Genomic DNA, 21,233 nt, shown 5'->3' with positions numbered 1-21,233 from the left:
CACAATACTACGGTGTGTGTGGATATAGGGGTGAAAATCCTAATAGATGACGAGTGATAAGTAGTCAGTTGGTTATCATTGCGTGAGATGGTGGAAAAAGGCGTGTGCGGTGTGGCGGATTCGAAACCAGAAATCAAATCTAATGAATATTCTTTGTTGACGTCCATTTATTAACACTGTCGCTTTCCCACCTCGCTATCTCGCCTACGGATTTCTCGCTCGATATTGTGGCGCAGCGAGATCCTCAGTCTTGTCCGGCGGCGAGTATATCCTTTTCGCCGCCACGTGGCTGCTAAATAAGAAATATTAAAAAATAATTAATATATTAATGGTTTTGACAAATCCTTTATGAAATATTGCCACAATTTTTATTTTTAAAAAATTTAGGAGTGTATTATTTTTTTATGTTAAAATAAAAAATATTTATGTAAATAAAATTAATTCTTTATTTTAAAATTTTAGAATTTAATAATATTAGTTGGAAAATGGTATTAAAAAGCCTCATTAAAATGTTTTACAATTAAGATAATGTTAAATTTCCTAATACTATGTTTGTTCCCCAAAAATAATGAAAAAATAAAAAAAATGGTAAAGAAATTTATTTTCTTATATTTGACTTTATTATGAAAAATAAAAAAAATAAAAAAAGAGTTAAATATCATATATTTTAAAATGATTTATTCTAAAAGAGTTAAATATGTGAAGAAAAAAAGTTTGAAGTAATATATAAAAATAATTTATTAATATTAAATTTTTTTCTTATATATTTTTTTATTATTTTCTTTCCCTACGTTTTTTCTCAAACTTTCCAAAAACCAAATATAACCTAAAATTATTTTAAAAAATAAGGTATCAATTGTTTTGAGGAACAAAATTTTATTTCAAAACACAAATACGAAACGATTTCATCAATGTTCTCTCATATATAAAAACAATCTGGATGTTTGGTACATGAGAATCGGGAATAAAATAAATATTTTGTTTTCATTTTTATTTTTTTGTAAATGAAAATGAATTTGCTAATTCAATTTTTAGTGTTTTGATAAACTTACGAATTCAATACTTGAATTATTATTTGTTTTCATTTTATTGTTGAAATATAATGAAAAATAAATAAATTGACAATAATACTTTTATACATAGTTTAAAATCATTTTTTATTTATATTTAAAAATAAATAAATTTTGAGAGTTTAATTTTGTTACTAAATAATAAGACTAAAAAAATAATTTTATTATGAGATGAAGAGGCATTGAGATTTTATAAATGAAATTTAATTATAAAATAACAATTTTAGACTATTTTGTATTTTCTTACGAAATGAATAAATCATGATATCAACTACTTGCAATGAATTGAAATCTCATTTATAAATGAAATTTGATTTATCATAAAATCATTATCTATTTCACTCCTATCTTTATAGAATTTATCTAAACATAGAATGAAGGAAGAGAGAGGATGAATGACATGTCTCTTCTCACTTCTCATTCCTACATACCAAACACCCCTCTATAAAAAAATACACGCAATACATTTAAAAAGTCGAAACAATTTTTTGAGTTAAAAAAATATATATATTTTTTCTATAAAATAAAACATATCTTTTATTTTTAGATTTGACTTGACTGATCTTCAAAGTTAGATCACAATTAGGCTACATGCAACTCAATCTTTGCCAGCTACGAACCATTTGGCACGATGAAGTAAAAAAATTTGCTGAAAGGTAGGACTCCAAAACATCCGTCGTTGTCATGTATCTCATTACTTACGTAATTTAAGAACAAAAAGTTAGTTAACTTTGTGCAATTCTACACGCCAATGCTCCAACTAAAATATACACATTTACGTCCTCAAGCGTCTCCATGTGACAAAGGTCAAAGGGGAATATGTGTGGACATTAGGTACAATGTTAAAACATGTGGTGTTGCCCATTAAGGTGGTACCATGTGCTTTCCTACGTTGAGACTATTTTGAATGGACTAAACTAAAGTCTATACCAACCATCTTTTCTTCTTCTTCATCCTTTCAAAACCCAAATATTCTTGGTGGGTCATCAAGGGTTGGTCGACACCATAATTCCATTTTTGGTTTATTTATTTAAAATTGTATTAAAAAATGTTTTTATTGAAAATAAATATGATTATGATATTTTTAATAATTTAAATTACATAAAAATTAAAATTATTATTATTATTGGAATGTGAGAAAAAGTTAGAGAATGATTGGTGGGCGACCCACTGAAAACGAAAAAAAAATCAAAGTATTTGGTAGCGGCAATAATATAATATTGGAAAAAATGGTTATGGCTTTTTTGTCTATCCCGTGAATTTATCGAGTGTGACTCACGAGACGAGACGACTAAGTGGGGCCCACATAGATGAGTTCCACTTCAACCTCCATCACAGATGCCTCGTGTCTCCCACGCTCGGTTCCTTAGCGCGTGGACTCACGTCCCCCATCGCTGAAAAGTGGCCTTTGGCGTGCACGTGGCCCGCCTAGAAAGAAACTTGTCTCTTCCTCTCTCTCTGTCTCTCTCTCTTTTTTATTTTATTATTATTGGTTTTTTTTCTAAATATATAATTATTATATTATATTCACATAAAAATTCGATTAAATTGAAACAAAATTTTTTGATTCCGAGTCAACGATTTATTAGATTTTAAAAATATTGAGTCAAAAGTGATAAAAAAAAAATTATAGTATAATAATAATTATTTCTAATTCTATAAAGATTATATATATATATATATATATACCAATTATTAGTTTTCAAATATTATCATTATAGATAAAAATTATTGAATAATTAATTTTCAATATCTAAAAAATAATTTAACACCTCGATATTAATAAAAATAAATAACTCGATATTTAAATTTTTTAATGATTAATAAAAAAACAAATTAATAATATTCATAGTTAAGTCGGCAACCATTCTTTATTTCCAAAAGCGAATTTGTTTATCGGGGCTTGATTTATTGAGTCACGTGGTCTCCGTTTTAAATCGGACAGTTTTGAGTTCAATAAACTCTTTCATTAAGAGGCTTGTTTTTAATAATCAATTCAATTTATTTGAATCTAAATTGCTAATTTTTTTCCCAAATCTATTAATTTATTCGGATTAAATAAATTAGTTGATATTTTAACCCATATAAGATTTAATTTTATTTATTTATTTTTAAATTTGATTGTTAGTCTTATCTTCGTATTTGAATTTTATTATTAAAATAAAAATAAACTCGATATTTAACTTTATTTAAATATCAATAAAAACCAATCAACAAACAAACAAACTAAATACTCAATAATATTCAATTTTATTTAAATTTAAGGCAGATTTAAAGACTCTTAATATTTCTGACAACAAATGTCCCATAAGTTCTTAACATTACTCAATTAATAAGCTTGTCATTACAAAAGTATATTATTTTAAATATAAATTATTAAAATAAAAAATTATGGAGTGGTGGTGATGGGCATGGTCAACATAAGGAGGCTAGACTTTGTGAATGTTTACCAAACTGGTCAACTTATTATTGCAAGTGATCAACTTTAAAAGGTAAGGAAAACAAATATATATATTTTTTAAATTTAGAAAATAAAAAATCATCTAACCATACCCCAATTATAAAAAAAATATGAAATTTTAGAACTTTATTTTTTTCTATTTAATTTTGGTGTAAAATGGGAAAAAAATTATTGTCTAGTCATGCACTTCGATAGTGCTTTCAAATTTGTTGTACGATTACCCTCAAAAGTAAATGATAAAATATATGCCAATTTAATACCACATGTTAATAAGTATATGTGTCATTTATTTTTATTATTTTTCTCACATTAATATATCTCCCTTACCACTTGTCACGTTTCCATTTTTTTTTTCCTCTCTTGCCACCATAATCCATTGTCACCTATTATAGTTTTTATTATTATTATTTTTCCTTTATATTCTTTTTAATATGCTCGTGCATTTTCTTATAAAACTTCTTTAATTTTAATTTTTTTTTACTCTCTAATTTCTCCATATTTATTGATGATAATTTTTTTTTGACATATTAAACTTAAAATGATAACATATAATAAATAGTTAATATAACAAATTAAATAAAAACAAAATATATAATGGACAAAAATGAAAATATTATCCCACAAATAATATATTCTATGATTTTAAATATTAATTATAATAATACATTTTATAAATTAAGGTTTAAATTTAAAAATTCCATTTTATTATTTAGAAATTTATGATATAAGATTTTTTATATTAAATTTGGTAATATAAGTATATCATTTACAATTTTTGGTACATCATTTACCAAATTTGGTACATCCGATCCTATTGCTTTTGGGACTCCCATTTGAATATAGATGGTCCATGATTTCATTTTGGAATTCATAAGGAAGTGATTGGGGTCGATCCCCACCTCGGAATGCACTTTGGAACTCTTGGTACGTCATTCATTAAATTTGGTACATCCTATCCTATTGCTTCCGGGTCCCCCATCTGAATATGGATGGTCCATGATTTCATTTTGGAACTCATAAGGAAGTGATTGGGGGTCGATCCCTACCTTGGAACGCAATTTGGAACCCTTAGTACATCATTCACAAAATTTGATACATTTTTTTTTTATTAAATTTGGTACATCTGATCCAATTGTTTCCGATACCCCCATCTGAACATGGATGGTCCATGATTTCATTTTGAAACCCATAAGGAAGTGATTGAGGGTTGATCCCCACCTCGGAACGTACTTTGGAACGCTAGGTACATCCTTCATTAAATTTGGTACATCAAATCCTATTGTTTTTGGGTCCCCCATTTGAACATAGATGATACATGATTTCATTTTGGAACCCATAAGAAAGTGATTGTGGGTTAATCCCCTCCTCATAATGCACTTTAGGACCCTTGGTACATCCTTCACAAAATTTGGTACATCTTTCATAATGTACCAAAATTTGTGAATGATGTATCAAATTTTATAAATGATGTACTAATGTTGCCAAAGTCCGTTATGAGGTGGGGAACGACCTTCAATAACTTCTTGAGGGCCTCTAAATGAAAAAATGGACTATGAAAATGGAGATAAGTATTCTGTTAGTTCAAGAATTGGATGTATCAAATTTTCTCAATGATGTACCTAGGGTTCTAAAGTCCATTTCGGAGTAAGGAACGATATCCAGTCACTTCCCAAAGATCCCTAAAGGAATAAACGGACCATGGGTAATAAGATAGAGGTTTCAATAGCTCAGGTATATACTAAATATTTTGAAGGATGTCCCAAAATTTGTAAAGGATGTATAAAGAGTGACAAAGTTCATTCTGATGTGGGGAATGACCTTCAATTACTACCTAATGGTTCTCAAATGATAATATGGACCATGGGAAGATAAATAGGGGTCTCGATAGCCCGAGGATTGGATGTACCAAAATTTCTTAACGATGTACCAAATTTCCTTAAGAATGTACCTAAGGTTTCAAAGTTCGTTTCGGAGTAGGGATGACCTCTAATTACTTCCTAAAGATCCCTAAAGAAATAAGCGAACCATAGGTAATAATATAGAGGTCGTGGTAGCTCATGGATTTGATGTACTAAATTGTTCAAGGATGTGCCAAACTTTATAAAATATGTACCAAATTTTATAAATGATGTATCAAATTGTCTTTAGGATGTACCTTGGTTTCCAATGTCCGTTTTAGGGTGGGAAATAACTTCTAATTCTTTTTAAAGGGTCCCCAAAGAAATATATGAACCATGAAAATGAAAATAGGGGTCTTGGTTCCTCTAATAATGGATATACCTAGGATCTCAAAGTTCTTTTTGGGGTGGGTAAAGACCTCCAATTTCTTATTGAGGGTCCCAAATGAATATATACACAGTGATAAGTATAATAGTGTTTCTGGTTCTCCTAAGCATTAATTTACCTATTTTTTATGAAATTAATATAAAATGTTAAATACAATTTTTTATGAAAAATATATTTTATTTTAATTAAAAATTAAAGATTTTAACAAAAAAAAAAAGTTAGATCCACAATCAATTTAAAATCATAAGAAAAATGATAAAAACACAATTACTTATTGTGATTTTGATATGATAAATTTAAAATGAAAATTAAAAGAAAAATAATGTAAATAATAAAATAGTATTATAATAATTTTTTTACTTTTACATGTGATAGAATTTACAAAATAAATAAATCTTTTGTTTAGTATTAATATAAAAAATCTTATATCATAAACTTTTAAATAATAAAATGGAATTTTTTAATTTAAACCTTAATTTATAAAATGTATTATTATAATTAATATTTAAAATCATATAATATATTATTTGTGGGATAATATTTTTATTTTTGTCCATTATATATTTTGTTTTTATTTAATTTGTTATATTAACTATTTATTATATATTATCATTTTAAGTTTAATATGTAAAAAAAAAAAAAATCAATAAATATGGAGAAATTTGAGAGTAAAAAAAAAATTAAAATTATAGAAATTTTATGAGAAAATGCATGAGTGTGTTAAAAAGAATATAAAGGAAAAAAAGAAAAATAATAATAAAAACTATAACAGGTGACAATGGATAATGGTGACTGAAGAGGAAAAAAAGAAGAAGAAGAAAAAAAAAAAAATCGAAACACGACAAGTGGTAAGGGAGATATATTGATGTGAGAAAATCTCATATTTTTTATAGTTGATATATGGTTAGATGATTTTCCCTTTAAAAAAATAGTTTTAAAAATATAATTTTTTAAAATAATAATAAGACAATGTTTGTTCTTTTTACTTCTTGCTAAAAGTAACTTACTTTCAATTTTTAATTTTTTTTGAACTTTTTTTTTTTGCTTCTTATTAAAAGTTATTTAGAATGTATTTTTTTAAAAAAAACTTTTTGTTGAAAGTAATTTGCTTTTAAATTTTAATTTATTGATTTTTTTAATTTTTTTATGATTTATTAATTATAAATTTTTTGTTGGATACAAAAATCAAAATATTATGTTTTTTCTAAATTAAAAAATAATATATTGATTTTTATTTAGTTAAATTAAAAAACAAACACCTATTTACTTTGGGATTTTATATGACTTGTTTTTTTATTTTTAGTTAATTTATTACTTATTTCTTAATTTTTTTAGTAAATAAAAAAATATTTTATTATTTTAATATAAAAATTAATATATCATTATTTTAATTTATTGATATTTAATAAAAATAAAATATTAGAAAAAAAACAACTTAATTTTTAATACTATTAAGTACATTTAGTTTTAAGTTTTATTTCGAATTAAGTTAACCAAATTTAAGTCAAAAAATAAATACATCTAAAAAATTTCTAATTCCAAATTGTCATTAATTATATTATGTAATTAAAGGTAATATTAGTTTTGGATTTAATTTTAATTTTTATTGGGAAAAAAATATGCAAAAGAAAAAGAAAAAAGAATTAAAAAGATTGTAATCTCCTGCTTTGCGGAACTCCGTAACTCTAGATTTCTTGAAATGAACGGCTGTGATTGAGAAGAACTAGTTTATATCATGTAATAATTATAGAGGATTTCTACCCTCGCTACAAAAAACCCAAACCGTTTCGTCCAAGGTAGGACCAAGACCAAACCAGTGTGCTACTATCCACCGAGCTCGCCGTTGCTCGGCGGGCGATTTCCACTGATCCGGTGAGATCTCCGATCAGGTTAGCTTCTGTACGCTCACTAACGAGAGTGTCATACTTAGGAGTTGATGATCTCTTCTTTATCCGTTCATTCAGTTACACTCTGTTTGGTTGCTATGTAAACGGAGGATAATGAAACGAAAATGAAATGTTGAAACTTATGCGATGTTGTTGCGGTCTCTAGAAGTGGAAAAACGATGCTCAATTGAGCTAAATTTTCCTTGGTTAGGGGCAGAGAGGCGGAGGTGTATGCTTTTGTTTTTATCGGGGTTCGAAAGGATGAGGAATTTTATGAGTTGATTTTGTTTATATTGCTTTCTCGGCAATCAAACAGAGAATCTTAAGCGTCTTAAATTTTTAATACATGCTTAACAGGGGCAATCCTCGGTGGTTGGAGGCGGTTGAGTGGAGATTCCTGTCTTTGTTCTCTCGGGTTCCATATTATAAAAGAATTTTAAGATTTTGATTTTGGTTTGTTTTCTCTCTTTTTTTCCCCTTCGTTTTCTTGGCTATCAAACGGATCATTTTTGAATCAGTTCTATTTATAACATCTTCCTCATTTTCCTTTTGATATGCTCAAGCAATCAGGCTTTGCATGAACAATCTTGGTTCCGCTTGGTTGCATTATGCTTGATTTTCTCTCGTTTAATTTAGGTTATGTTTGGTTCCTGAAAAGCTTCTGTGAAAGAAAAAAAATATGTTAAGGAAAACAATTTTCTCACACTTGGATGTGCTATGAAAAATATTAAAGAAAATAAAACATAATTAAAATTAATTAAAAATTTATATATTTTCAAATTATTTAATCTTTATATTGAAAAGTTAAAACCAGGAAATGAGTTTGAAGTAGTATATAAAAATGTTTTATTGACTTAAAATTTATTTTTTTATTTTTCTTCACTTTTTATTTCCTTTCACTTTTCCTCTTTATTTTCTTTCCTTCACATTTTTCCTTAAATTTTCAGGGAGCCAAACATATCCTAAGGATTTTTTGGTAGGGCAAATAGCTTTCCTTTTGAGTGTATGAAAATGTTTAAATTTTTTTCTAATTCTCATTGTAATTTTTTATTTTTGTTTTTCCCTTTTCCAATCCAACCAGATGCCCCAATTAATGTTTCTTCCATCCTTTGTTTTTCTTTACTTGTTTTAGAGATTCAAACAGAGCCCACGTGTAATTAGTTTTGTTAATATGAAGGTTTTCCTATTCTAATTTTCTTATATATAGTGAATTGCTTAGAATGATATAGTCACTGTAAGTTTCTCTCCCATGGTGATGCAACACTTGTTATGCTTGATATCTATGTGACAAAAATGGATGATTTCAGCAACCGTAAGCTATTTTTTTTTAGTATAACCTTTAATGATTTTGCTTTTGTAGGATCAATCAAATATGGCGATGTTGAGAGCATACCGTTGTGGCTCATACAGATCATTGATGCCTCAATTCACGGAAATGCTGCGTTATGATTGTTTAAGGGCATTTTCAACCTCGTTCAGGGAGGAGAAAGATACATTAGGAGCGGTGCTCGTTCCTGCTGACAAGTTTGTATTTTCCATTTCCTATTCTCTCTTATATCCATCATTCTTTTGAAAATTTTGGAAGATTTAAGTAGCTTTCATTTGATCATTTTGGGAGTCTTTTGTATGTATATTATGTAAAGCTATTGTGAGTTGATAAGAACAACTCATCAAAAGGTTAGCTGGTTTTAATGTCAATGTTAGGTGTGCCTTAATACTGTGCATGAATAGACTTTTGGCCAGGTAAGTATAAGGTTGGCAAGGTGAATAGGTTATTTCAGGTTCAATCTGCTGTAAGTAATCTTGTCCTGTACTGTTTTCATTAAGCAAACTAAATTATATTCCTTTTACAACACAGGAAGAGGCATATTTATCTGTTTATAGAATGTTGATGTGATATATTTTGAATTTCTAATCCATTTATAAATGAAAAGAAAACATTATTATCAAGGGTAAGCACATCAAGAGAGGACTCCCATATATTTGTCATAATTTTTTGCTTTGATCTTATATCATGGCATTTCTTGTGATATATGCACTTGACCATCTTTTAGGGGTCTGTATAGCCTGCACCCTAATTTAGAAAATGGGTACATGCTTTAGTCAAAATTGAAATTCTAGATTGCTCCAACGTATTTAAAAAAAACAATTTGAAATTTTGAGCTATGCTAGTAACCACATGGCAAGGAACTTGGCCCAAAGTTTTACCAGTGAAACTGATCCATGGCTCCTGACGGACTGGTCTTGCTCTTATTTTGAAGATTGTATACACATGAATTAATGGAAGATTTGATGCCAAATATGAGGCCTTTCTTTATGGTATTTTTCTATCCTTAGCTGCTTGTGCTTTTTTGGTCCAACTTGATGCAACAAAATGATTTATTTTTTTCAATCTTTAGGAGTCTTTTTCGAGTTTAATTGTACCTTGTCAATTCACCTTCCTAGTATTAACTTCAAACCTATGCCCTTCCCATCCCACAATAACCGACATGTGCCACCATCTATTAATCTTAGAAGTGGAGCTTGGGTGCTGCAGCTACATGTTCTGAAACCAGAAAGGTATAAGGATGTGTTTAAAGGGTGATTAGTCTCCACCACCATTGGACTAGAGTCAGAAATGGACCTAGGTAAAATAACTTGGAAAATGCACGGAAAGGTTATTTCCCTATCAGTGGAATACTTGAATCTGTATGATTTATTACATAACAAGGTTTCGTGCATGTTAGACTGAGTAAAAGGGACATTATTTAGTGGAGGGTTGATAAGCCTACAATCCCCTACAATTTAATCTTTCATGCTTCTAGAAATTCTAAGAGTCCCAAGCTTTTGAACAGGATTTTTAGGTAAAATTGCATTTTAAAACTGATTAAATAACTGATGTTAAATTTTGTGATATTGATTGAATTTTCCTGTAATTGACATTTTTTAGGTTGTGGGGTGCTCAGACTCAAAGATCATTGCAGAACTTTGAAATTGGCGGCAAGAGTGAGCGAATGCCTGAGCCGATTATTCAGGCTTTTGGGATCCTTAAAAAATGTGCTGCAAAGGTTGACATATAAATTCATTACTTGATAGTAGATATTTCAGTTTCTTTAATTTTTTTTCTTTTTAATTGTTGTCTTTATTATGTTGATTGGCTTTGTGGGAATTGATTCCTTTTAAAACTAATCTAACAGCCTTATGCCATTTATTTATTCTTAGCCCATGGTTTCCTCTAATTGAGTTTTAATGGTAACAAAATGAGGTTAATGGTACTAATGGTTCATCAAGTTCACTATTTCAAGTTTTCAAGAAATTAAAACACAATCAAGTACCAATCAATGGACAATCTCAGTTTGATGAGATCTTAACCATGGTTCCTAAGTCTTCATCAAACTGAGATCGTCCATTGATTGGTACTTGATTTTGTCCTAATTTCTTGAAAACCTGAAATAATAAACCGGATGAACCATTAACCTTGTTTTGTTATCATCAAAACTTGATTAGGGGAAACCTTGGGCTAACAATCTCCTCCTTTTTGATAATGACACAACTAGGCTATCTAGGGAATTAATATATGCATAGTAAATAATCAAAGTTAATCGAAAATAGATAATAGACAAATTAAGCATAATTCAATAAGAGAAAGATGTCCTATATGCCTAGATGCCTACATATATCTCCTCCTTTGGCAACATCAAAACAAAGGAGGAAAGATGTGGCTCAAGGCTGAGGTGATGGAAAATAGGTGTGTAGATAGGCCATCATATCCTGGTGCTCAGCCTGCATGTCCTCAAGGCAGCCTGGAACTGATCAAACTTCCTTGAACTTCAGGCTGTCTCTGGAATCGAATGGATATGTCATCCTGAAAGTGGTCAATATGAAGACCTAAAGATGAGAAATGATGGTCACTCGTCTTCGATAGCTTCTCAAGTTGAGTGCCAAGGGATCCATCCAATCTTTGCATACAATCAATCCCAATGCTGGTGATCAGAAGCAGGTGGAGCAAATGTTTCAAGGTACTCAGGAAACTTGGGATGTGGCACCCCAGTATGGGTTTGAGCTGTAAAAAATGTCTCCTTGGGAAGTTGGGATGTGGGAAAGGCCTCCTCATGTTGAGCAGTGAGGAAAGTCTCAGTCTTCATACGCATCTCCAATACCCTCCTGAACTCCCCAAGCCTCCATCCCAAGGATCTTAGCCTCCTCCTTGGTTCTATCCTCATGAATGCCCTGACCACCTCCTTTTTGTACCCAAGAACCATCATCTAGTTTTTCAAAGTGCATGCGGTCCAATGATTTGGCATTGTAAGTGTTGTAGATAGTAGGCGTCCGAATGTCCTTTTACCCCTTAAGGTCCATACCAAAGGCCTTCAAATCTTAGTAAGCAATCTACCATAAGGAGCATCTTTGAATTGCTTTCACAGCACTTCTTCATGTGCTAGAAGATAATAAATCCCTAGTTCATTTTCCAACCTGTCAGAATGGAGTTCATAAAAAAGGCCTCCTAGTAAGATACCTCATCTTTGTGCCTGCCCTTGGGTACAAATATATAACTGATCATATGGTGGAACACTCTACTGGTGATACTCAGTGCATGGGTATGAGGCCTAGAGGTGATGATGTCCATGGGTAAATCACAAAGCCTTTGGACAACCCTACCAACATCAAAATCATCAACAGAGGGACATCCCTTGGACTTGAAAAGACAAAGTCCCATACAGTGGATCTCTAGAATGTCACAAAGGAGATCCACAGTCAACTCAATATCAATTCCTTTCACAGAGGAGCTAATTGGTCTACCCATCTCATATATCATATTTCTTTTGTCTAAATTTTGGGGGTTTTTTTAGGCTGACCTTGGTAGAACGTGGAATCTGATACACAGTTTGCCTATCCTTAGGTCATCATATAAGCTGATATGAGATGAAATGCATTTAGATCCTTTGATTTCTTTGTTCTTTTTTCTTTTCAGCTTTTGCTCTCCATATCTTTCATTGAGAGATGAAACCTTGATTTACCAGTTTATATTAACACCATAAAATGTTCATCTTTCTCATGCACCTAACTTCTGCCTGATGTTGAATTTACTTAAAAATGATTTCTATTACAGGTGAACATGGAGTATGGGCTGGATTCATCTATAGGGAAAGCAATAATGCAGGCAGCCCAAGAAGTGGATGAGGGGAAGTTGAATGACCATTTTCCTCTTGTCATATGGCAGACAGGCAGTGGGACTCAAAGCAACATGAATGCCAATGAGGTTAGCACATTTATTTATACTTCAGTCCATAATTATGATAGAATGGTACAGGTAGCATATGGGGTCATTGGTAAAGTCTCTAGCTTTTTAGCCTCACTTTTTATGTTTATTTTTTTTAGCCCCTTGGTGGGAGACACGTGACTTTGTGCCTTTCCACTTGTAGGTTCTTAAATTCTTTAAAATTATAGGAATATATGATGAATAAATAGATAGGATAATGTGATGTACCACTTATAAAAGGTGGGTATGGTAGCAGCAGCCTGATACATGTATGGATTTTGTTGAGAAGCAAAAAAAAGGTCATGCTATTTTTGGTGATAATCTCAGTTTAAGAGTGAAAATCCCTGCAAAGGGTTAAAATGTTCAATGTTGGTTTGCTACTGAGGATCTGAAATGATGGGGTCAAGCAACTGCTGAAAAATAGTTCCCTTCTTTTTGCATTAACTTCCTACATAGTGCTTCAATATATATACATACATATATATATAGATATATATGATGTGTGTGTGTATGTGTGTTATTGATACAAAATGGAGACAAATTTATTAAAAAAGGGAGGTCAGATGTATAGGTGGATGAATATCGTTTACAACATTATGGCTAAATCCCAACCCTGAATACAGCCCATCTAAAAAGAAAGAAGCTGAGGACCTGGAATTTACCTACTTCCTTAAGAGGAAAAGCAGTTGGCTCCCCAGATCCAGCAAGATCAAACTAAAAGAAATGCTCACAAACCCTTTGGTAACAGATTCCCTAAGAAACATGAAAAGGCTTATCCAATCCCTTAAATAGATCTCTATCCATGAAATCTTCGCATTCCTCTTCATCCAAATCCCAGCTGTGTGAGTAGCTGTCATACAGTTACATGCATTATTCTTTCAAGCAATTGGAGTATGGCCAGGACAAGGACACTGTCAATCTGATTTCCCATGCCTAAATATGTCAAGAAGTAGAGCTTATAGTCATCTAATTGTTTTCTGTTGTTAATTATCTTGTTTCTTTCTTTACACACACACACATGCACACATATACCATGTTTATTGACTAGTTCTTTCCAGGTAATTGCAAATAGAGCAGCTGAGATTCTTGGCAAAAAACGGGGTGAAAAGTTCGTGCACCCAAATGATCATGCCAACAGATCACAATCATCAAATGACACATTTCCGACAGTAAGTGCTTGGTGTCCTATGGGAATTTTAGAACTTCAGAAATGTGAGTGGGTCTTTCTAATACTAGTAAATTCAACTACTGTACCTTTTAAAGATATAGTATCTTTTAGTTTATTTGGGATGCCAGAATTGTCTAACCATTTTTTCTTTCCAGTACAACTAGTGGGTGTTGATTCTAATGAGTTGTTTGGTTGCTGCTTTCTTCAGGTCATGCACATTGCAGCAGCAGTTGAAATAAATTCAAGATTTATACCAAAATTAAAGCAATTGCATACTTCACTTCATTCCAAGGTTGGATTAATTCCTTCCCTAAAAAAAAAAAACAAAGAAAAAAGAAAATGTTTCAATGATAAAATTATCGTAGTGATAGATGTTGGTTCTTGTGATATAGGAGATCAAGTAGTTGCAACTTTGGTGGTCTGTTAATATATTGCTTTTACCTATCCAGAAAAAGAAAAGAAAGAAATGACAGAGCATATGATCCTAGATAGAGCTACATGTTAAAGCAGTACTGCATTGGTCCCCAAATTAGTTGAAGTTTTGAGGTTTTCTTGAATTTGGTTGAGCTCACTGTTTATCAATATCAACTTTGGTTATGATTCAAGATTGTCTCAGCTGAATATAGATGCTTACATTCTTGTAGTTTCCACTTAAATTCAAAAACATTTCTCAGTTAAAACTCAGAAGTTTTGCTTTCGTTTTATGTCTATGTTTGTGTATATCATGCAGAAACAGGTACTTTCTTTTATATGGCCATAAACTTTTAGGAGGGAATTCCATATGAGTGTGTTCTTGTAAATATAAACTATGCAGCTTGTTGTGAAGCACTTTTCGACTGAACTAGTATTCAACTATTTATTATGTTGTCTCGAAGTATGAGAAGTTAAGAAATTATGTAAATGAGTTGAACATGAATAACCCTTACTGTGAATAACCCTGTTTTACTATTTATTATAGTGTTCAACACTGTTTTGCTTCTGTTGTCCTGTGAATAACCCTTACTGATTTATGCATTCCTGTATTTATCTTTGTTATGCCAGTCCCTTGAATTCAAAGACATTATTAAGATTGGACGGACCCACACCCAAGATGCCACGCCTTTAACCCTTGGGCAAGAGTTTAGTGGCTATTCAACTCAAGTGAGTTCTTTTTCCCATTAGTTACAACCTTTATGTTTTGTTGTTTATTACCTAAAAAATTTATAATGGTGATGCTATATAGACAAGTCTGATATCAGGTTCATAGGGACCTCAAAGTTGTTCTTTGGGTGCAGGTAAAGTATGGAATTGATAGAGTCATGTGTACACTACCTCGCATGTATCTGGTCAGCTACTCAAAATTTTAATTCCTGTATTTTTCACCCATCTTTATAATTTTTCCTGGTTGAAGTTGTCCTTAAGAGTAGCTTGCTCAAGGTGGAACAGCTGTAGGCACAGGATTGAACACTAAGAAAGGGTTTGTTCTCCAAGATTGGACATTTGTTGTTATCCATTCAGATTTATATGCCATCATGGATTTTTCTTAATCCTTATTTTGTATATTTGTTCTTCATATGGAAATATTCTTTTGTTCATGTTCCTTGGGTTTCAATTCTGTTTAGTGGGTAGCACTTCAAAGTTATATTTGTCATTTGATGCTGCATTAGGCCTTTCCATTCAGCTACTTTTTCCATCACACTAACTTAATTGATGGACTGTGTGACTAAACACTGTTTCCACCAATGGGTAGTGAGAGGTATAAAGTGTACATCACTGACCAATAAAGTAGGTTTGAAATAAAATGACAGGGGTGTTTCTCAATTTGGGGGATTGGATAAATGGAGGTGATTGCATGTTCATGACCTTTTATTGCCTGAATGTGTAAATTGATAAGATGGGATTACATATTGGGTACATTCTGAATAAAGTTTCTTCAGTGAATATTAAACTTCATTTGTTTATATTTTACTGCTATTGCTGATGTGGTATATATTGAGTTTGTACCATGTGCTTGCACACAAAAAATTGCTTGAAAGTTCGGACAACTGTAATGAAGATTGGATGATAAGGTAGGTAACTGCAACAGAGAGGCTGAGTGACCGTCCTATTGGGCTTCTTCTACATTCTAGCATTTGTAGGAGTGTAGAACCATGTTAAGTTCATGCTTTTTGGTCGATAAACTCCCTGTCAATAGAGCCTTCTCACATAGACAGTGCTTCTTATACCTTTGGATCTCCTTTTCTTATTTTATCACGGACATGGATGTTGGGAACTGGTATTGATAATTATAAAGATGATTCCTTTTTTGCTAGTAGGGAAAGTCTTATGCATTTCTATCTATCATTACTGGTTTAACTTCAGTATCTGCACAAAACTCATTTAACTAGCATTGGACTGATCATATATAGTTTCACTTATTAAATTTCGGCGAACAGGTTTGATGTAAAAATTGCTGCTACAGTAGCTGAGGAGACTAATCTGCCTTTCATAACATCTGAGAACAAGTTTGAAGCTCTGGTAACCTTCAAACATTGGACTAATACTTTATCATCTTTTTGTCTTGTGTTTTACTAACAAAATTTTGTGCTTCTTGCTCAAATTTTTTGGCTAGGCTGCACATGATGCTTTTGTTGAGACTAGTGGGGCCCTAAATACAATTTCTGCTTCTCTTATGAAGATTGGAAATGATATAAGACTTTTAGGAAGGTAAGTGTGATAGTTTTATTCACTACTGTTTCTTTTGTGTTTGTATAAATTCAGGAGGTTCATAATGCTTTTGTTACGTAGTGGCCCACGCTGTGGCCTTGGTGAACTTACACTTCCTGAAAATGAACCAGGCAGCAGTATCATGCCTGTGAGTTCTTTACCTAAAACCATTTTTTTTGTTCATTTCTAATTTCCTGTTGACAAAGAAAGGCTTTTTATATTCAATATTCTGGGAGTTAATTTTCATGTATCGCTTCTATTCCAGGGAAAGGTCAATCCAACACAGTGTGAGGCTCTGACTATGGTCTGTGCTCAGGTAACTTTCAGCCACATGTATTTTTTTGTTTAATTCTTTAATTGTTCAAGTTAGTTGAAATTTGTTCATGAGGAAGATGGGTTTATATATTTTATTCATTGTGAAGTTTTTGTTAGTAATTGATGGATACTTTTGTTTTGTTGTATAACAAGTACTTTCTAGTTGGTGTAAGCATCATTATGGAATTGTCATACTAATACTTGGTCAAACAAGGAGTTCTTTGCAGGTTATGGGAAACCATGTGGCCATTACAGTGGGTGGATCAAATGGTCATTTTGAGCTCAATGTATACAAGCCGCTGATTGCTAGCTGCCTCTTACGTGTATGTTTTAGTTGCTACTTGTTATTAATGTTTTGTACTTTGTAACTTTAAAGAAGCTCCATTTAGTTCTATTGGATATTTTTCTGCATTGGCTCCTTTTCTTTTGGAATGGGCTTCTTTTCCTTTGATAGAAAATGACCAATACCCATTTGTTTCTAATAATAACAATGGTGTTGTTTGTGGATTTCTATTTACCCTCAACTGAGTAGTTGAAACAACTTCGACCCAACCTTGAGGAAAATTGTCAAAGATTATGGGTAGAGGAAAGAGTTGGAGGGAATTTTTTGATGGAACTAGTATTAGATGTCATCAAGAAGGCTTAAAAATGGCTTGTCTGAGAAGGATTTGACTGATGATGACTTACTATTCCCAAATGGCTTCCATGAAACAAAAGGAGCTGTGGCAAATTTGTCCTCTGGTGTATTATTTCAGAAGAGAACTGTTAGAGAGCATGATATATATTGTGGGTCCAAATACTACCTTGTTTAATGGAGGTCATTAGTTCAAATCTCACTGTTTATTCATTTCCTTAATTTAGTGCACCCATGTGCAAGCACAAAGGAGGTGGTTTGTGATTTATTTGCCTATTTGTTTGTTTCACCTGCATGACTTTAGCTATTAGGAAAGTTGGTTACTCAACAAGAACAACCTTTTCGTCAGTGATACACTGCGTGTATTTCCAATTTCCATTTTCCTTTGTCACTTAAAGTTTCCTAAACAAAATGTATTTCGTGAAACCTTCTTACATGCAGCAACTATTGTGCTGATGGATAGGCTATTACTTGAACCAGAGAGGAACTGGTGATGACAACACATAATCTGGAAAATTTTGGCCCAAATACATGCTATTCAGATCTCTGCTTTGTAAATGCTCCATGTAAACAATTTGAATCAAATAGATAGTTTATATTTTTTTTGGAGAACCATGCTTCACTGTCAACCATATTTTGGGATCCATATGATGGATGGAGTGATAATTCTTCAGTTCTTTTCTCACCCACATTTGGGTGTATCCTATGCTTGAAATTTCCAAATTGATGGGCCTATGATATTCCATTATTTCTTTATGTAGATTTAACATTTTTTTCTCTCTACCCATTCTGAACTGCTTAAACACTAAGGATTCAACTCTTTTCAGTCTCTGCGGTTGTTAGGGGATGCATCTGCCTCCTTTGAAAAGAACTGCATAAGGGGAATCCAAGCCAATCAAGAAAGGATCTCAAAATTACTACACGAGGCAAGTTTGAAAACTTTCAATCAGAATGGTATCTTACACTTGAATATCATGTGGAAGTTCAAAGTGAGTGATATATTTCATACTTTTGGGTGGTTTTCTTGGTCTTGCAGTCACTGATGCTTGTTACATCTTTAAACCCTGTGAGTGCTTTTCCTTCTCCATCATTTGTTTGATCATCTTAAGATTCAGTCCATTTTATTTTTAAATTTTCCTTCTCTGCCTACTTGTGTTGGATGTGACAATGGATTTTGATCGACTTTTTTCTTCATGAACCAGAAAATCGGCTATGATAATGCTGCAGCGGTTGCCAAGAAAGCTCACAAGGAGGGAACCACTCTTAAGGTGATCTTATTTTCCTTCCTATGCAATAACTGAACCCTCGTGCGTTGTGTTAGGAAAATTATTAACACATTTCACAATAGTTTGATGCATTGCAGATTTGGCCGTGTACACTGTAAAACCCTGGTCTCTAATGCTATGTTTGGTTCCATGAAATACCAAGCAAAGAAAAAAAAATGTTTAGGAAAATGATTTTCTTGGTTTTACCATGGGAAATAAGAAAGAAAATTAAATATAACTAAAATTACTTAGAAATTTGTATATTTCGTATTATTTAATCTTTATAGGAACCAAACATAACCTAAATTTTCTTATTCTGCAGCATGCAGCATTAAACCTAGGGGTGCTCACAAGCGAGGAGTTTGAAAAACTTCTTGTACCCGAGAAGATGATCGGCCCATCTGATTGAAACAGAAGATTGGTAACACTCTTATGAACTCTTCTTTGAAATCCCAAGATTATTTGCATGATGGTGGTGGAAATTGAAAAGCTAATAAGTCTATATTATCTTCAGCCTCGGATAATTAGGATAAAAGATTTTGTTTGAGTTGAGTATTTTCTTCACCAGTGAGCAGTTCCCTGGATCAATAACAACAGTCCATCCCTTACAGTTTTGGTAATAGGAAGAGCACCAAACCAAAGGAAATCATGTTGTGGTAAATTAAAATGAAAGATTGATTTTTTGAGAATTGTTTTTCTCTTTTTGTCTAAAAGTTTTTGTATGTTTTTGTTTTTTTTTTGCCTTGGTAAGACAAATTGTTGTTTTGTGGAAGACATGAAAATTGAATGGTAGCAATCAAGACCATAGTATTAAAAGATCTGCAGAAGAGAAAATGACATTGAGACTCTGCAAGTATTGCTCAAGACTCAACAGTAAATTTCCTCTGTGGTACTTTGACCCATGCAAATCAAGTTTCTGCATATACAACGTTCAAATACATGTAACAGAAGTTGTCGGTAAATTTCATTAAATTTAGTATATAAATGATCTTAATTTATAAAATAATTATTTTTTAATTTAATAATAATAAGCAAACTCTTACTATTGAATTTGAGCAGATGAAATTTCGTAATCAGATTGCATTGTTTATATTCTTTCTTACAAACTAAATTATATTTTAAGTTAAAAAAAAAAAAAAAACACTGTTTCAACTACAATTTCAAGCAGGCCAAAACTGTGAATTGTAAATTTGAGATGGTAGGTGATGGTAGCTTTTTTCTTATTAAAATAAAATGGATAAAAATTCTGAAAACAAATTTACTTTTTGAATTTATAAAAATTGCACCACTACGGTACCACCACAACGTCACAAGTGACACAATCATTCTCAAAATTAACAGTTTATGAACCCTCGAGATTGCTGCATTGCGTGTCCAAACTCCTCCCTCCCCTTAGTCCTTCCCCACAAACGACATATTCCTCTCTCTCTCTCCCCACCCCCCACCCCCCTCCTCTGCCTCTGTCTGTCTCTGAATCTGTACATAATGTGTTACGCCATTGCTTGCATTTTAAGGTTCCTCCATTTCAAATTCCAACTCTCTCTCTCTCTCTCTCAACTGCCCTACAAGAGGGGAAAAGCAAAAAAAACCCAAACCCCCTGGGCCCTGCAAAGTCCCCCACTTTCTAAGGCAAAATGCCCCCATATCTCTACACTAGCCTTAGGCCCTTACTAGCCTACCCTGAAAAACCCCACCACATGGTGCTATGCCACACTGTTTCACTACACTTTCTGAGCCTTCCTCCTTTCATTTGTTGGTCAAACTCTGCCTGCCCACTTCCTTCAATTCCTGTTTCTCCATGTTTGAAACTAAACCAATCATAAAAAATGGAAGATTTAGTGATCTCATCTATAGAGAATTAATGGGGTTTTGGTGGATGCCACTAAATAAAGTAGAATCACCCATGGAGAGAATTGATGGGTTTGTGGTGGATTAGATTTATTGTTGATGGGTTTATGGGTGGATACATTTCTGGTTGATGGGTTTCATGGATCCCACTAACAGACAGTTTCATGTGGGTTACATGGTAAGCTAGGGTCATCATGATTCCCTCTTGACTCTCAGTTTTGCTGATTACAAAATTGTTTGTTCAATAAAATTCAAGACCATACATTATTTTATGATTTTTGTCACGCAATTCAAAAGTGTTGGAGAAAAATATCAAAATATATTTTGCAACCACAAATTCCACGTTGTCTCCTTTGAAAAACCTTAATCATTTTCC

At 32.1% G+C, this 21,233-nt stretch overlaps 1 protein-coding gene across 4 annotated transcripts; it reads left to right on the top strand.

The window, feature by feature from the left end:
* Positions 1-7,606: 7,606 nt before the first annotated feature.
* On the top strand, positions 7,607-19,873 carry LOC117931402 (fumarate hydratase 1, mitochondrial-like). Of its 4 annotated transcripts, none has more exons than XM_034852382.1 (18): positions 7,607-7,706; positions 9,064-9,227; positions 10,633-10,750; positions 12,793-12,942; positions 14,001-14,111; positions 14,319-14,402; positions 15,152-15,250; positions 15,385-15,435; positions 15,517-15,566; positions 16,525-16,606; positions 16,701-16,795; positions 16,877-16,943; positions 17,061-17,111; positions 17,338-17,433; positions 18,572-18,670; positions 18,781-18,810; positions 18,947-19,012; positions 19,332-19,873. In XM_034852382.1, exons 2-18 carry the CDS (start codon positions 9,076-9,078, stop codon positions 19,416-19,418), a joined length of 1,488 nt encoding a protein of 495 aa, XP_034708273.1. In that variant the 5' UTR covers positions 7,607-7,706; positions 9,064-9,075; the 3' UTR covers positions 19,419-19,873. The 4 variants fall into 4 exon arrangements, with proteins under 4 accessions (XP_034708273.1, XP_034708272.1, XP_034708275.1 ...); XM_034852381.1 differs by having other exon boundaries at positions 15,349-15,435; XM_034852384.1 differs by lacking the exons at positions 18,781-18,810; positions 18,947-19,012; positions 19,332-19,873 and having other exon boundaries at positions 15,349-15,435; positions 17,328-17,433; positions 18,572-18,648.
* Positions 19,874-21,233: the final 1,360 nt, after the last annotated feature.

The sequence above is a fragment of the Vitis riparia genome, chromosome 14 (assembly GCF_004353265.1).
Source record: "Vitis riparia cultivar Riparia Gloire de Montpellier isolate 1030 chromosome 14, EGFV_Vit.rip_1.0, whole genome shotgun sequence".
Classification (NCBI taxonomy): domain Eukaryota; kingdom Viridiplantae; phylum Streptophyta; class Magnoliopsida; order Vitales; family Vitaceae; genus Vitis; species Vitis riparia.
Note: the sequence above shows the minus strand (reverse complement) of the source record. Positions and strands in the feature narration are given on the sequence as shown.

Excerpts from the sequence above, each read along its gene's own strand:
- LOC117931402 (XM_034852381.1), top strand. The coding sequence starts at position 9,076 with ATGGCGATGTTGAGAGCATACCGTTGTGGCTCATACAGATCATTGATG. Across the intron at positions 16,607-16,700 it reads AGAACAAGTTTGAAGCTCTG|GCTGCACATGATGCTTTTGT; the intron begins GTAACCTTCAAA and ends TTTTTTGGCTAG. Across the intron at positions 18,671-18,780 it reads TCTCAAAATTACTACACGAG|TCACTGATGCTTGTTACATC; the intron begins GCAAGTTTGAAA and ends TTGGTCTTGCAG.